This window comes from Pseudophryne corroboree, chromosome 1, assembly GCF_028390025.1.
Source record: "Pseudophryne corroboree isolate aPseCor3 chromosome 1, aPseCor3.hap2, whole genome shotgun sequence".
NCBI lineage: Eukaryota > Metazoa > Chordata > Amphibia > Anura > Myobatrachidae > Pseudophryne > Pseudophryne corroboree.
In genome coordinates, this window is record NC_086444.1 from 1,218,007,360 (window position 1) to 1,218,023,830 (window position 16,471).

The window sequence follows — 16,471 nt, forward strand, 5'->3', positions numbered from 1 at the left end:
GAATGCACAGCTGTACATGGTTGTAGCTACAGATATACTATGGTAAAATGACACAACTACAGCTGAGGCAAATGTCCAACTAATCAAAGGTGTTAAATTGCACATTGTTTTACTATGCAAACACCAGCCCAGTCTGCCTTCATTAAATATGCGGCACTGGGCAAAATTTCATACACAGATATTTTCAATTATAAACAAATCCTGAAATAAAAAATCTGTCTAACAAATTGTTTGCATAGTGTTCATTTAGTATAGAAATGGTTTTCAGAGGTTCAGATTGCAGTAAGAAGATTACAGGGTAAGATATGAACATACATTTAGTATAGAAATGGTTTGCATAGGTTCAGATTGCAGTAAGAAGATTACAGGGTAAGATATGAACATACATTTAGTATAGCAATGGTTTGCAGAGGTTCAGATTGCAGTAAGAAGATTACAGGGTAAAATGTGAACATACATTTAGTATAGAAATGGTTTGCAGAGCTTCAGATTGCAGTAAGAAGATTACAGGGTAAAATATGAACATACATTTAGTATAGAAATGGTTTGCAGAGCTTCAGATTGCAGTAAGAAGATTACAGGGTAAGATATGAACATACATTTAGTATAGAAAGGGTTTGCATATGTTCAGATTGCAGTAAGAAGATTACAGGGTAAGATATGAACATACATTTAGTATAGAAATGGTTTGCAGAGCTTCAGATTGCAGTAAGAAGATTACACGGTAAGATATGAACATACATTTAGTATAGAAATGGTTTGCAGAGGTTCAGATTGCAGTAAACAGATTACAGGGTAAAATATGAACATACATTTAGTATAGAAATGGTTTGCAGAGCTTCAGATTGCAGTAAACAAATTACAGGGTAAGAGATGAACATACATTTAGTATAGAAATAGTTTGCAGAGCTTCAGATTGCAGTAAACAGATTATAGGGTAAGAGATGAACATACATTTAGTATAGAAATGGTTTGCAGAGCTTCTGATTGCAGTAAGAAGATTACAGGGTAGGATATGAACATACCTGAGGATGAGAAGCAAAGGGAGATGGTTAAGTCCAGACCAATGCAGGATAAAACATTTTTTAACTGTTTATTTTTAAAATGATTAGCGATAGGAACGATTTGAGTATTGGAACGAACAGCTGACACGGTTGAAGCTACAGATATAAACAGTCACTATACGGAGTACAGCCACTTGTGAGTCTGGACACAGCACAATACAGCAGAGTACAGTGCAGCACACAGCAGCATACAGCATGCCCCCTATGCACAGTCACTATACTGCACAGCTACTTATGAGTCTGGACACAGCACAATACAGCAGATTATAGCTCAGCACACAGCAGCGTATACCATGCCCTTATACACAGTCACTATACTGCACAGCTACTAATGAGCCTATACACAGCACAATACAGCACAGTATAGTGCAGCACACAGCAGTGTGCAGCAAGCCCCCTATACACAGTCACTATACTTCACAGTCACTGAGTCTGGACACAGCACAAAACAGCAGAGAATAGTACAGCACACAACAGCATGCCTCCCTATAGCAAAGCCACGTTTGAGTCTGTACACAGCACACATTCAATAGAGCAGAGTCAGCACAGCATACAACAGTGTTCATTTCTGTGAAATGTCATAGAGCCCCAGACGCAGTGCCTTATAGTATATACAATCCATTTCCCTCAAGAACTCAACACCTGGAGGATGATGTTCGGCCTCACAGTGGGATCAGATTCTGTCAGGAACACCCAAGACTGGTGTTCAGAGCAGTTTTGATTCCACAGAATCCGAACCGCTCGTCTCTAATTAGAGCATAACACATATTTTTTAAAGTCCTTACTAATTCTAACACACTGTTTCCTGTTTGTTATTTTAATTTAAAGCTTAGAAACTTTGTAAATAAAATTAACTACACTGGTCCATATAACAAAACAATATATTTTGATGAGAAAGGAGAATATCCTGAAGTTATGGACATTCAAAACTGGTCATCTGAAGATATAGAGAATCAAACTGTTATTTATCTGAAGTCTGTTGGTAGATTTGATCCAAATGTTCCAGATGATCAGCAGCTTCTTATTTTACCATGGATGATATCATGGAAACATGGAAAGGTAAAGGTCTTAAATGACTGGCATAGAATATTCTAGAAAAAGCTGATGTTATCTCTTTTGTTTTTTAAAAAATAAATACAGTAGTTGGAAAGTTAATAAACATATTGGTAATATATAATAATGACAAAAGTTAATAATATTATGAAAGTGTATGAGCCAGACCATTCACTCCTTACTGACAAGGTAAGAACCAAGTACAATGTTCCCTGATGTTTAATACAGTAAATATACACAGTGAGAAATACATATCACAGCGCTTCTTCACAGGTGTTACATTATTATCACTTACTTTTTCATACATCACACAAAAGTGATGGTTTTTATACACAACTGATTTGTTTGATATAGTTTCACACAAAATATAAAATACAGTGAAATTCAGTGTTACACAGTATATAAAATGTATTCATATAAAATAGGTAAATTGGAAATTGTAACACTTCAGACAAGTAATTTGGTAGCAAAATAATTAGAAGTTATTAAAAATTCATATTCCAGAAACACATTTTATGGGAAGCACAAGGAATCTGTATTTAGAAAAACAACAACATTCTAATTGTGTTATTAGCCAGCATTAGTATTCATATACATGTACAAGTGATTACTGCTGTAGTTTAAAGCATTCATATACAGTACTTTGGGTATAAAAAAATATATTCACAATCATGAAATAGTAAAAATATATATAATAATGTACAGTATGTGTATTCTCTCTGATCATCATTGTGACATTAATGCATGGATAAAAGGGGAAAAAGTGGAAAGTGTCCCGTGTGGGAGTCCACATATTAATAATGTGACAGATAAAATCATGTGATAAGAATATACACACATTATAAAATGTCAGGTAAGTGTTGTGATTATGTGAAATAATAATGAATTATAATAATAAATAAATGTGTATCAGTGACATATTCAATATTCATGTTAATAATCTATGAATTAAAAATAATACATTTATTATGTGTCTAAAAAAAGGGTGAGGAAGGTGGTGATAATGGAAAAAATATATATGTGATGTGCTTATTAAAATCAAAACCAAAGTGTAAAAATATATCACTACATATGTGTGCAATAGGGAAGAGTGAGGGAACCTTGCAGTATGTTGTAATTGGTAGTTATATTAATTTATTTGTTTGGTTCCAAAGCTATCTATGATCTAGGAATATAAAATTGGAAGTCTATATATATATATATATATATATATAAAGAGAGAGAGAGAGAGCAAAGACCAGAAATTGGCACCTCCTGTTTCTAATTACCAACTGAGCCGGGTGTCCGCATAAATTATCAATAGAATAATTTTAATAATAATAGTTTTTAACTCCTGATGAAAATTTCTGAAAGAAATTGGAACATTGAGAAACTCCATGGAGTCCTGTATGTTTCTGTATATATGCTCTGAGTGCCGCATCCCCTGGATATTATGTATATATATATATATATATATATATATATATATAACATTTTGGGGTGTTTTTGTACCTGCAGTATTATTAACTTCAATAACATTCATTTCCAGTCAATATTGACCACCTCACTGATCACAATATTGGAAGTAAACGATTCATGTGTAAAAACTCAATACTTGACTCAATTAGTCAAGGACCCAACTAGAGGTAAAACTATGCTGGACCTAGTTGTTACCAATAATGTGGACATTATATCAAACACTAAAGTTGAGGAGACCTTGGGAAACATTGATCACTATATGATCACATTCAACATCAGTTTCAAGAAACATAGCTATAAGGGAACAACTAAAAAATTTAACTTTAGAAAAGCTAACTTCAATATGCTGAGACAGGCACTAAATAACATTGACTCGGAAGATTTTTTTCATGGTCAAGACACAATGGAAATATGGGATGCTTTAAAAGGGTTGCTTGATAGCAATATTCACAAATTCATTCCCATGAGCAGTAAACGCAGGAGTACTAAACACAAACCAATGTTGCTTAATAAGGAGGTCAAAGAAGCAATGGCTAAAAAGAGACATGCTTTCAAAACATTTAAATCAAATGAAGGGGATGAGTCATTCCAGTATTATAAGGAATGCAATAAAAATGCAAAAAAATAATAAGGGTAGCTAAAATTATAAACGAAAAGCAAATTGATAGAGAGAGCAAACCAACCCTAAAAAGTTTTATAAATACTTAAACAGTAAAGTTTTAAAGAAGAAGAATGTAGGCCCATTAAAAGACTAATTGGGAGCTTGAGAAATTATAAAATAAAAGCGGAAATACTGAACAATTTTTTTCCCTCAGTATTCACCAGGGAGGATCAGATAGTGAGAGTAGTGCATAGCAATAGTAAAAGTAATGACTCTTGGCTTGATGCTTGTTTAAGTGAGGAAGTAGTCCTGAAGAGACTAAGCAACATAAAGGCTAATAAATCACCAGGCCCAGATGGTTTTCACCCAATGGTTATTATGGAGCTTAGGTCGCAGCTAGCAAAACACCTATACTTGATTTTAAATAGTTCAATAAGATCAGGCATGGTACCAAAGGATTGGTGCATAGCTGAGGTAGTGTTTTTTTTTAAAAAGGGAACTAAAATAATCCTGGTAACTATAGACCAGTTAGTTTAACCTCTATAGTGGATAAAATATTGGAAGGTATTTTGAGGGATAGCATAGAGGATTATCTGAAGGTTAATAAGATTATTAGCAAAAGTTAGCATGGGTTTATAAGGGACAGATCATGTCAAACTAACTTAATTAGCTTCTATGAGGAAGTGAGTGAGAATCTTGACCAAGGAAAAGCAGAGGACGTGGTATATTTAGATTTTGCAAAAACCTTTGATACGTTGCATCACAGGAGATTGATCATTAAATTAAGGAAACTTGGCCTAGGATATACTATTTGTACATGGATAGGTAATTGGCTGGATAACATAGTACAATGAGAAGTGGTCAACAGGATGTTCTCCAGCTAGGCACCAGTAGTCAGCGGAATACCATAAGGATCTGTACTTGGCCCGCTACTGTTCAATATATTTATCGATGATCTAGGAATAGACCTGGAAAGCACAGTGTTAATCCTTGCAGATGATACTAAACTGTGTAAGGTAATTAATTCAGAAAGCGATGTGGAGTCTCTACAGAATGACTTATTTAAACTTGAAACCTGGGCGTCTAAATGGGGAATGAGGTTCAATATAGAAAAATGCAAAGTTATGTATTTTGGGGGGAAAAACACACATGCATCCTACACTCTAAATGGGGAAAATATAGGGGTAACTGTGGTGGAAAAAGATTTGGGGTGCTCATAGATAATAGGCTTAATAACAGTACACAATGTCAAATGCAGCAAAAAAGGCAAGTAAAGTGCTTGCGTGCATAAAACGGTGCATTGAGACAAGGGATGAGTATGTCATCCTGCCACTGTGGATATCACTCCTGGAATATTGTGTTGAATTTTTGGCACCATATTATAAAAAAGATATCAGGGAACTAGAAAGAGTTTAAAGGCGAGCTACTAAATTGATTAAAGGGTTAGAGACACTGGAGTACGAGGAAAGGCATAGTAGGTTAAATGCAGTATGTAGACACTAGAAAAGAGGTGTCTAAGAGGAGACATTATTAACATCTTCAAATATGTAAAGGGTCATTAAAAGGAGTTAGGAGGGGATTTGTTTATTAAAATAATTCTGTATAGGACACAGGGACACTCGCTGAGGCTAGAGAAGAGAAAATTCCGTACACAACGTAGGAAAGGGTTCTTCACGGTAAGGTCAATAAAGATATGGAACTCCCTGCTGGAGAAGGTAATAATGGTAGACTCTGTAAATGCATTTAAAAATGGATTTCATACATTTCTAATTGGAGAAAGTATCCAGGGTTATAGAATTTAACATAGTGACATTAATATCTGGGAGTGTTGAGAATCATAGATGTCAATTCGTACTAAACCATTACTTCAGCAGTTGCATTATAATATGAACAGCTTAACACAGAATACAGGTTGAGCCTGATGGGCATTTTGACTCTTTTCAACCTCACTGACTGTGTAACTAAACATAGAAAAATGGAAAGTTATGCACTTTGGGACTAAAAAAAAATAATACAACCTACAAACTAAATGGGAAAAATGTAGGGGAAATGATAGCTGAAAAAGATTTGTGGATACTCATTGATAATAGACTTAGTAGCAGTACCCAATGTCATAGTGCAGCATCAAAAGCAAATAAGGCGTTTGCGTGCATAAAAAGGGGAATTGAGTCACGGGATGAGAGTGTTGTTCTGCCATTGTACAAATCATTGGTATGACAGCGCCTTGAATATTGTGTTTAGTTCGGGGCACCGCTCCACAAAAAGAGACATCTTGGAACTTTGAAAGGGTTCAGAGGCGAGCTACAAAGTTTATAAAGGGGTTAGAGGCACTGGAATATGAGGAAAGGCTTACTAGGTTATATATGTTCACACTAGAAAAAAGGCGGCTAAGAGGAGACATTATTAATATTTAATAATATATAAAGGGACAATACAATGATCAATAGGGAGATTTGTTCATTGCTAAATCTCTGCCCAGGACACGTGGACACCATCTGAGGTTAGAGGAGAGAAAATTTCATACGCAATGAAGGAAAGGGTTCTTCACAGTAACGGCACTGCCTGAGAAGGTAGTAATGGTGGTCTCAATCAATATATTTAAAAATGGATTAGATAAATTCCTAACTGAAAGAAATATCCAAGGATATGGCATTTAAAGTGAGTCCATTTTAGAAAACGCATGATTTTTAGTGTTAGACTTATTAACTTAACCTCATCTGGGTCAGTATAGTTATATAGTTAAAATAGTGTTAAACACAGATTAGTGTAAGAATTACAAAAAAAGGTTGAACTACAGTAAATGGACATTTTGTCTTTTTTCAACCTCAATAACTATTTTACTATGTATGTTATAAATACCCCTGCAGTGAAGTGTATCTACCAATAGTGTAGGTCAACGGGGATGATGCCTCAGACTATTAATGACCAAATTAAATCCAAAGAAGAGAAGAGTCTGAATATGGTGCACAAAAAGACATCTATCCCTTCTTTGGTTTCATTTTAGTCAGCAGGTAGGGCATTTTAATACTCATTATATCTTTGTCAAGGCATGAGGAGGAAATGACCACAAGCAGGATTTATATCACTGTTGACCAATCAAAAACATCCAAAGAAGGTATTCCCTAAAATTAGTCATGAATCAACAACACTTATTAATTCATATTCTCCCATAGGAAAACATAGGGACTTATTCAGGTTTGTTAGCAAGCCAAGAAAGTCAGCAATTGGGCTAAACCATGATGCAGTGCAGGTGGGGCAGACGTAACTTGTGCAGAGAGATTTGTGTGGGGTGTGTTCAAACTGAAATCTAATTTTAAGTAGACATTACGCAGCCAGTATTTACCATGCACAGAAACAATATGACCCACCCAAATCGAAATCTCTCTGCATATGTTACATCTACCCCGCTTACACTGCAACATGGTTTTGCCCAATTGCTAACTTTTCTTGTTTGCTTACAAACCTGAATAACCCCCATAATGTGTCCCTTTCCAGTGAATCCTTTCTGCATCCTAAATAACACACTATAGCAATATTTCCACAAGAACCTCTGACTTTGGCACATATGATCCGAAACTGACATGGGATACCATTAATAGTGATCTGTTCAATTTCATTGCTAAACTATTTCAATGATGTTGTGTTTTCTATTGCAATATTTTATATATTTATATGGCATTATAAATCCCAGAGAGGCCCCAATGTCACTGCATGTACGCACTTGTAGTTCTGTAATGTAGTCCATTGCAGCCATTGTAGGGGAATTCAATTAGTCCACCACCCAAAAAAATGGACTATTCATGTAGCCCTCATATTTTGCATCCAAAAATGTTTACATTTTCTAGTAAAAATACATTAGTTACATTACAATTACTGTACACTTGTTATTGCAGCTGCAATTGCAAAAATTGGCTATTATTAAGGGCTTTTTTTTGATTGGCCGACCAAGATCCCAAAAAAATCCCCAATAATAGCTGTCTGCGGGGGCTAGTTGAATAACCCTGGATATCAATAATCCTGCAGTAAATTGCTGCGGCTAATTGAATTCCCCCTATAGTATAACAACCCATAGTATCTGTACATCAAAGAGCTAATTATACTTGCACCATTCATAATGCCACAATCACACTCCCCAGGTATATTCTCTACACAAAAATCAAAATAAGTTTCTTCCATTATCTGTCATCTTCTCTATAACACCACCCTCACTTATACAGCAGCTGTGTCCTGAAGTGCTATCTGCCATTACAGAGATGATGCTTTGTACAGTATGTGATCAGGCCATGCCCAGAACATAACAATGGCCACAAGTATAGAAATACAAATGTAATCAGCTCATATATTGGGAACAGTTTTAATATTTTTCATTCCCAGGTTCCACAAGGCTTGTGTACTGCAGTCTGTCTTCCAGGAACCAGACGGGCCCTGAGGAAAGGATCCCACACCTGCTGCTATGACTGTATCCCATGCTCAGAGGGGGAGATATCCAATGTGTCTGGTACTTATCTTATATGTCTTCATTTTACATTCCTGCAGCCCTGTGTCCATGTACGGAGGGTGGTAGAGATGATACAAATCACAGATTTGGTCATTAATTGTGCGACCTTCATATTTAGCAAAAATAATAAATTTTCTTAGAATGACAGAAAAAAAATTGTATCCTTTTGAACTTCAGTGTCAAGCCTCATTTTCAATCCTGGAGCTAAGATCTATGTATAAAGAGCTATAGGGATGGTTTATCATGAAAATGAGGCTTGACACTCAAGTTCAACAGGATACTGTTACACTTCCTACTTCCGGTTTCTAGCGATCACGTGATCACAATAGAAATAAAATCTAAGTTTTAATAAGTTTCTGAACCTCATTTTTGATAACATATAGGACTGTATATCTGGCTGTTCACACTTCAATTTAGCTGGGTTAGATTTTAAATTTAATAGTTTTTTGAATGAATTATTTTTTTACACACCTGTGGGGTTTTGTGATCAGCACTGCTATATAAGGGCACACTGCATACACACCTTGAAAAAGCTGCTGAAGCAGTGAAACGCGTTACAAACAAGTCCAAGATAACTAACTACTGAGATTTGCCTGAGGTCCACTGATTGGGAACTACTGCCTTATATTGGATTCCCTGCATTTTCAAGAATGTTTTTATTCATTTTTTAGCAGTGTTGGTTCTTGCCCTACTTAATCCTATTTTTATATTTCTATTTTATATTTCTATTGCTGGGGGCATTACTACTGGGGGCTAAACAACGGGGGGCATAAATGCAGGGTCTAAACTACAGAGGGCATTACCACTGTGGGATAAACAACATGGGGCAAACTACAGGTTTGCATTACTACTGGGGACATAACTACAGGGGCACATTACTACTGGGGGCATAACTACAGGTGCACATTACTACTAGGGGCAAACTACAGTGGCATTACTACAGCAGGGCTAAACTAAAAGAGGGCAAACTACAGGGGGCATTACTACTGGGGGATAAACTACTGGTGACATTACTACTTGGGGCAAGCTACAGGGGGCTAACTACTGGGGGCAAGCTATATGGGTCTAACTACTGGAGGCAAACTAAAAGGGTGAAAACTACTGGGGGCAAACTACAGGAGCTCATTACTACTGGGGGCATACTTACAGGGGCACATTACTACTGGAGGCATAACTACAGGGGGCATAACTACATGGGCTAAACTACTGGGGGCATTCCTACTTGTGGAAAACTACATGGGGCTAAACTACTGGGGGCATTACTACTGGGGGATAAACTACGGGGGGCATAAATGCAGGGGCTAAACTACAGGGGGCAATAAAACTGTGGGATAAGCTACGTGGGGTTAAACTACTGGTGGCATTACTATTGGGGGCATAGCTGCAGGGGCTAAGCTACAGGGGCATACCTCTGGGGGCTAAACTAAATGGGGCTAAACTACTGGTGGCATAACTGCAGGGACTAAACTACAGGGGGCATTACCACTTGGGGCTAAACTACATGAGGAAAACTACATGAGGACTAAACTACAGGGGCTAAACTGCTGGTGGCATTACCACTGGGAGGCTAAACTAAAGTGGGGTTAAACTACTGGATCATTACTGCAGAGACATTACTACAGGAGGGTAAACTACAGAGGGCATAACTACTGAGGCTAAACTACATGGGGCTAAATGACTTGGGGCATTACTACAGGCAACATTACTAATGGGGCAATACTACACAGAGGAATTACCATTATGGGCATTACTAATGGGGGCACTACTAATGAGGGCATTGTAAAGGGGGCACTTCATAAGAGGCATCACTCATGGGGACATAAGGGGCACTACTACTGGGGGCTCTATATAAGGGGCACTACCACTGTGGGCACTACCAGTACAGTGGACATTGCATAAGGAGCACTACAACTGTGATCATTGTAAAATGGGCGCTACTGCTGTGGGCATTGTGTATTATGGGGTGCTACTACTGTGGGCATTATGTGTATTAGGGGTGCTACTAATGTGGGCATTATTACTATTGTGTGACCACGCCCCTTTCATTTTCAGACCATGCAACTTTTTATTACTTGGGGGGAGGGGGAGTTCCACCACCTCTCGAGGACAACTTTAAGCACTACATGGCGGCAGGTTTGTGGGCAACATTTCAATCCATTTATTGCGCATTTTCATTATTGCAACATTTCATCAGGACCGGATGAAAATGTCACAATAAAGACATTGAAACATTGCCCACAAACCTGCTGCCATGTGTCTCATTGTGTCAGCCACCAGGAGCGCCGTACCATCCACCAGTCTGTACTTCAGTATGTATGGGCATCCGGTGCTTAGGCTTGTAACAGTAATGGGAAAGCCAGACCTGCAGCGTTGTGTGTGTGTGTGTGTGTGTGTGTGTGTGTGTGTACATATGTGTATATACATATATATATATATATATATATATTTATAGTCAAAGCGTAAAGCTACACTCACATATTAATGATCATATCTGCTGGGGTGCATGATCCAGAGACAGGTCAAATCAAGACGCAGTCCGAAACATATAATTTGTAAAAGAATGCACCACCAGGCTTCTCCAGCATGAAAAATAGTTTTAATTCCAACAACACGTGCTGACAGCTACTACTATTATTATGCACACAGGCAATGGGGATTCAGAGTAATGACATGTATATTATACTTATATTATACTTTATCCTATGTGCCCCCTTCCATCACCCCGACTCCCAAGGTGCACACTCACCCAGCACCAACCTGTCAACATCGGACCGCGTTGCCTGTTGCTTTTGTCAGATCAAAATGCTTCTCCAGTGGTCTCCATGCTGCACTTTTACCTGTGGGACAGGGAGTCTCTTATTGCTCAGCAACCTTCCTCCAAGGCACTGTATCCAGGTCCCAGCAGCAGATACATCATGCATAGCACCCTGGCTAGTTAGCACCGTGGCTCAGGTTTGAGCTCTGAAAATGGAAGGGTGAGGTAGGTTCCTGCGCACTCTCTATGCTGCCCAGCGTAAGGTCCTATCCTGATGTGTCACCACACACCTGTACAAGATTAAATACACAAACAGAAAAATAGGATAGAACCTGCTGTGGGCGCAAAGTGTGGATGACGATGGTGTATCTCCGTGGGGTCAATGTCCAAAGTTCTAGGTGAGAGAGTCCTTGGCTGTTCCTAAAATATGTCCCTCGTGCGAAAAGTTCTTTTCCCTCAATCGATGTCACATGTGGAGAAAACACAAAATGTATACAAGGGTTCAAAAGGGAATTTCTCCCAATGCAGATAGTTTAAAGTGATGGTGACTTCTCCCCGGACTCTCTGGACTATGGTGTAGCGGGGAAATGTGAAGATATCCGTAAGGGTTCACCCTGGTGCTTCAAGATAGACGTGGCCCCTCACATGTGTGCTTACTTTCATACATATGAAAAAAGCCTATAAAGGTTTCTTTATAGCCCCTTAAAGGATATTCTTGGTACTGAGGGAGGGTGTGCCCCAAACATTCACATGCAGACACTTCTGAAAGGATTTAAAAAAGAGTGGTGAAATCCTTAATGGCGCTTCTCACGAACCGATTGCTGCCTTCTGAATCCAACAATGGACTTATCCCGGATAGTCCAAAAAGTAAAACAATGGAAATAGTGGTGGTGTGGACTAGATGGCGCTAACGTTCAAGCAGTGATGGTGAATATGAGAGTGCTAGGGAAAATACTTAGCTGGGTTGTCTCCAGACGAAAGATCAGGTACAATTTAGGTCCAGTTGCTGATGGAGAGCTCAGCCCTTTGCAGAGTAGGTCGTGCAGAATTCACAGATTCCCCAATTCCAACATTGTCAATTAGGTCGACCGGACTTAATGGGACACTACAAATGCTTTCTTTGCTATTGGGTCGCTCTGTCACAAGCTCTGTATCCGTCTCTGACATTACAGAATTACTGTCTTCTAGTCTCCGCAGCTCCTCACTAGTAATTTCATCAGCATCACTTTCATCTGATATGGATGCCACTTGTAGAACCAGCTGAGCAAAGGTGGTAACTTTTATCCGCTTGAAAATGTCATCTTTTTTATACCTGTAATTTCTCTTAATCTCTTCAATCTTTTCCAAGTACTTGGTCATGCTGTTACCTGTATCAAGTCTGGTTTTGACATGTTGGTACTTTGGGTTCTGAGGAATTCTATTCTTTAGAATCTCGGGATCTCCGATTTCTGCTGATAGAGATGATTGGAGTGGTACCTCAAATCCTCACATGGACCAACGCGTTTCGACTAATGAGTCTTTTTCAAGGTGCCTATCAGCAGGAAAACAGTGAGATACCCCGGGTTAACATAATTTTTTCTCACCATTTGACTTTGTGGAAAAAAAAACATCTATGAGATTGTCTGTTGTGGTATACCATCCAGAATTTGTTTTTATTGATCCATATTGATTATTTTACAATAAATGTATATGAAACCTCATACATCCCTGCGTTTCTGTGCTTTACACCGAGCCTAAATACGAAACAAAGGGAGAGAATGAGGACGACCATCCAGCCTGCTGAGATAAAGATACCTTTACATGAAAGTACGGCGCCTTCTGAAGTAAGCCTGGATGTGAGCATCCTTTCAGAAGTGTCTGCATGTGAATGTTTGGGGCACACCCACCCTCAGTACAGAGAATATCCTTTAAGGGGCTATAAAGAAACCTTTATAGGCTTTTTTCATATGTATGAAAGTAAGCACACATGTGAGGGGCCACGTCTATCTTGAAACACCAGGGTGAACCCTTACGGATATCTTCACATTTCCCCGCTACACCATAGTCCAGAGAGTCCGGGGAGAAGTCACCATCACTTTAAACTATCTGCATTGGGAGAAATTCCCTTTTGAACCCTTGTATACATTTTGTGTTTTCTCCACATGTGACATCGATTGAGGGAAAAGAACTTTTCGCACGAGGGACATATTTTAGGAACAGCCAAGGACTCTCTCACCTAGAACTTTGGACATTGACCCCACGGCGAAACACCATCGTCATCCACACTTTGCGCCCACAGCAGGTTTGAGCTCTGTCAGCTGTAGTTAGCCCACATTTGGGGGAGCACGGCAACCAAGGAAAGTAAGAGAGCCCTGCCCACCATCAAGCCTTCCCGGAGTCCCAGCAGACCAAAACCACTCCTGCATTGTGCAGTACATTGAGGCGGAGCCGAGACTCGGGGGTTAATAGGCTGTGGCATGATATGCTTCATTAACCCAGCTGGCCGCCAGCCGGGCAGTGATGGAGTGTTGACCAGGAGCTGCGGGAGGAGAGGGAGGAGGACCAGTAATTGGCAGAAGGCGTGTGTGAGTTGAGGGTGCCAGACATTAGTGGGTGACTGTGCGCACCAGGCACCCCCATGCGCACGCCTATACTCTGAATAGATTTGAACCAATAGCAGCTGACAGATGGGATTTCAGCAGTGCAGGAGTTTACCATTCTTCAAATGTAGGGAGAGACTGTGATAGCTGACAGGACTTGCAGCAAGGAATAATAGTAATGCAGGGGTGAAGCAGTTTCAAATTTAAGGCTGAAGTATTCGGGTATGACAGACAGGTGAGGTTCAATAGGAAAAGCCAATGCACACACCACAATGGCAGACCAGGATTTTAGGAGCACAGAAACAGGACCAGTTAACAAGACACCTACAGTAATCATCACTGGCAGGGGTGTGTGCGACTGGCTGCCTTCCAACAGAAAAGACACCCAATCAGCAGCCCACAGAGATCCAAGCCCTAAGGCACAATCTATTGCAGCTGAGTGGCTGTACATACACAGCAGAGAATAGCTGGTAGGCAACAGCTGGAACTAGGAACCACTTTGGCCACCTGAAGTCCCAGTTGGCTAGCAATAACTGGGGCAGTGCAGCAGGAAGAATGCAGCATCCAGGTCTCCAGCAATGATAGTTACAGTTACACATATATACACAGAATCACAGACAGTCATACACATATACTGTATAAATATATATATATATATATATATATATATATATATAGACAGTATGTATAAAAGGAAGTCAGTATTCCACACTCTCAACTTCTTATGAAGTATTTACACAGTAACATAGTAACATAGTTGATGAGGTTGAAAAAAGACCAGCAGTCCATCGAGTTCAACCTGAATTATCTTATTTTCCCTATTCTATTCTGCTTAAAGGCTACATCCTCGTATATCCTCGTTTATATTTTTTCCGTTAGAAATTTATCTAACCCAATTTTAAACACTATGACTGAGTCCGCCATTACAACCTTCTCTGGCAGTGAATACGAGGATATTCATTTTGCCTTTACAGTGAAGAATCCCTTCCTGCGCTAAGTATGAAATTTCCTCTCCTCAAGCCTTAGCGGGTGTCCACGCATTTTGTGTAGAGGTCTCTTAAGTAATCAACTCACATGATAGCTCCGCATATTGCCCTTTATATATTTGTAAATATTAATCATATCTCCTCGTTGTCATCTCATTTCTAGTGTAATCATATCTAATGTAGAAAGCCTCTTCTCATTGTCCAGTGTCTCCAACCCCTTAACCAATTTGGTGGCTCGCCAATGTGGTGCCCAGAACTGTGCACAATACTCAAGATGCAGCAGTACCAACGACTTCTACAGTGGCAGGATTACACTCTCATCCCTTATCTCAATACCACTTTTAATTCATGATAACACCTTATTTGCCTTTGTTGCTGCACTTTGACATTGTGTACTGCTGCTAAATCGACTATCAATGAGCACCCCCAAATCCTTTCTAATACTGTTTCCACTATATTTTCCCCATCTAATTAATAGGTTGCATGTTTATTCTTATAGTCCCAAAATGCATAACTTTACATTTTTCCACATTAAACCTCATACACCATTTCATTGTGCAAAATTCAAGTTTAAATAAATATACTCCAGATCCATATCTGACTTGATTACACTACATATTTTAGCACAAAATTGACACTGTGCTTTCTAGTCCTTTGCCTAGATCATTTATGAATATATTAAATAGTGTCCCCAGCACTCAACACTGTGGTATTCCACTGATTACTTTAGCCCAGGTGGACAACATCCCATTAACCACCACGTGCTGTTCCCTGTTATCAAGCCAATTACTCACCCATGTACAAATAGTGTCTCTTATACCGAGCTCCCTTAATTTTAAAATCAGCCTTCTGTGAGGCACTGTGTCAAAAGCTTTTGCAAAATTCAGATAAACCACATCTACTGCATTACTCTGGTGAAGATTGTAGCGTACTTTTACATAGAAGCTAATCATGACCTGTTTCTCACAAAACCATGCTGGTTCTTATTAATAGCATGGGAGATCTCAAAATAATCCATTATGCTATCCCTTAGTATACTTTCCTAACGTTTGCCCACTATTGATGTCAGATAGGGCTATAGTTACCAGAATTAAGTTTAATACCCTTTTAAATGAATAGGACTACCTCTGCTATACGTCAGTCCTTCAGTACCATGCCTGATGTAAGTCAATCAGTGAAAATCAGTTACAGCTACCTTGCTGTTTCAGCGTTTAGCTCCATCAGAACCCTTATGAAGTCTATCTGGACCAGGAGATTTGTTAGTCTTATTTTTTTAGTTGCTCATGGACTACTGCCTCAGACAGATAACTATTAAGTAACAGGCCTTTATCCTTACTATTATTATTGGTACTCACTAATCCTACCATCTGTTCCTCTCTAGTAAACACTAATGAATAAAGTGTTCAATAATTCTGCTTTTTCTTTGTCGTCATTTATCAAGAATCCCAGTTCATTATTGAATGGTCCTATATTCTCT

General features: G+C 38.9%; 1 protein-coding gene across 1 annotated transcript in view; it reads left to right on the plus strand.

The window, feature by feature from the left end:
- Positions 1-16,471, plus strand: part of LOC135051931 (vomeronasal type-2 receptor 26-like) — a 115,913-nt gene that overhangs the window by 85,706 nt on the left and 13,736 nt on the right. The window contains exons 6-7 of the mRNA XM_063957414.1: positions 1,893-2,123; positions 8,551-8,674. Coding sequence (XP_063813484.1) covers positions 1,893-2,123; positions 8,551-8,674 — 355 coding nt within the window. The remainder of the gene's footprint in view (positions 1-1,892; positions 2,124-8,550; positions 8,675-16,471) is intronic.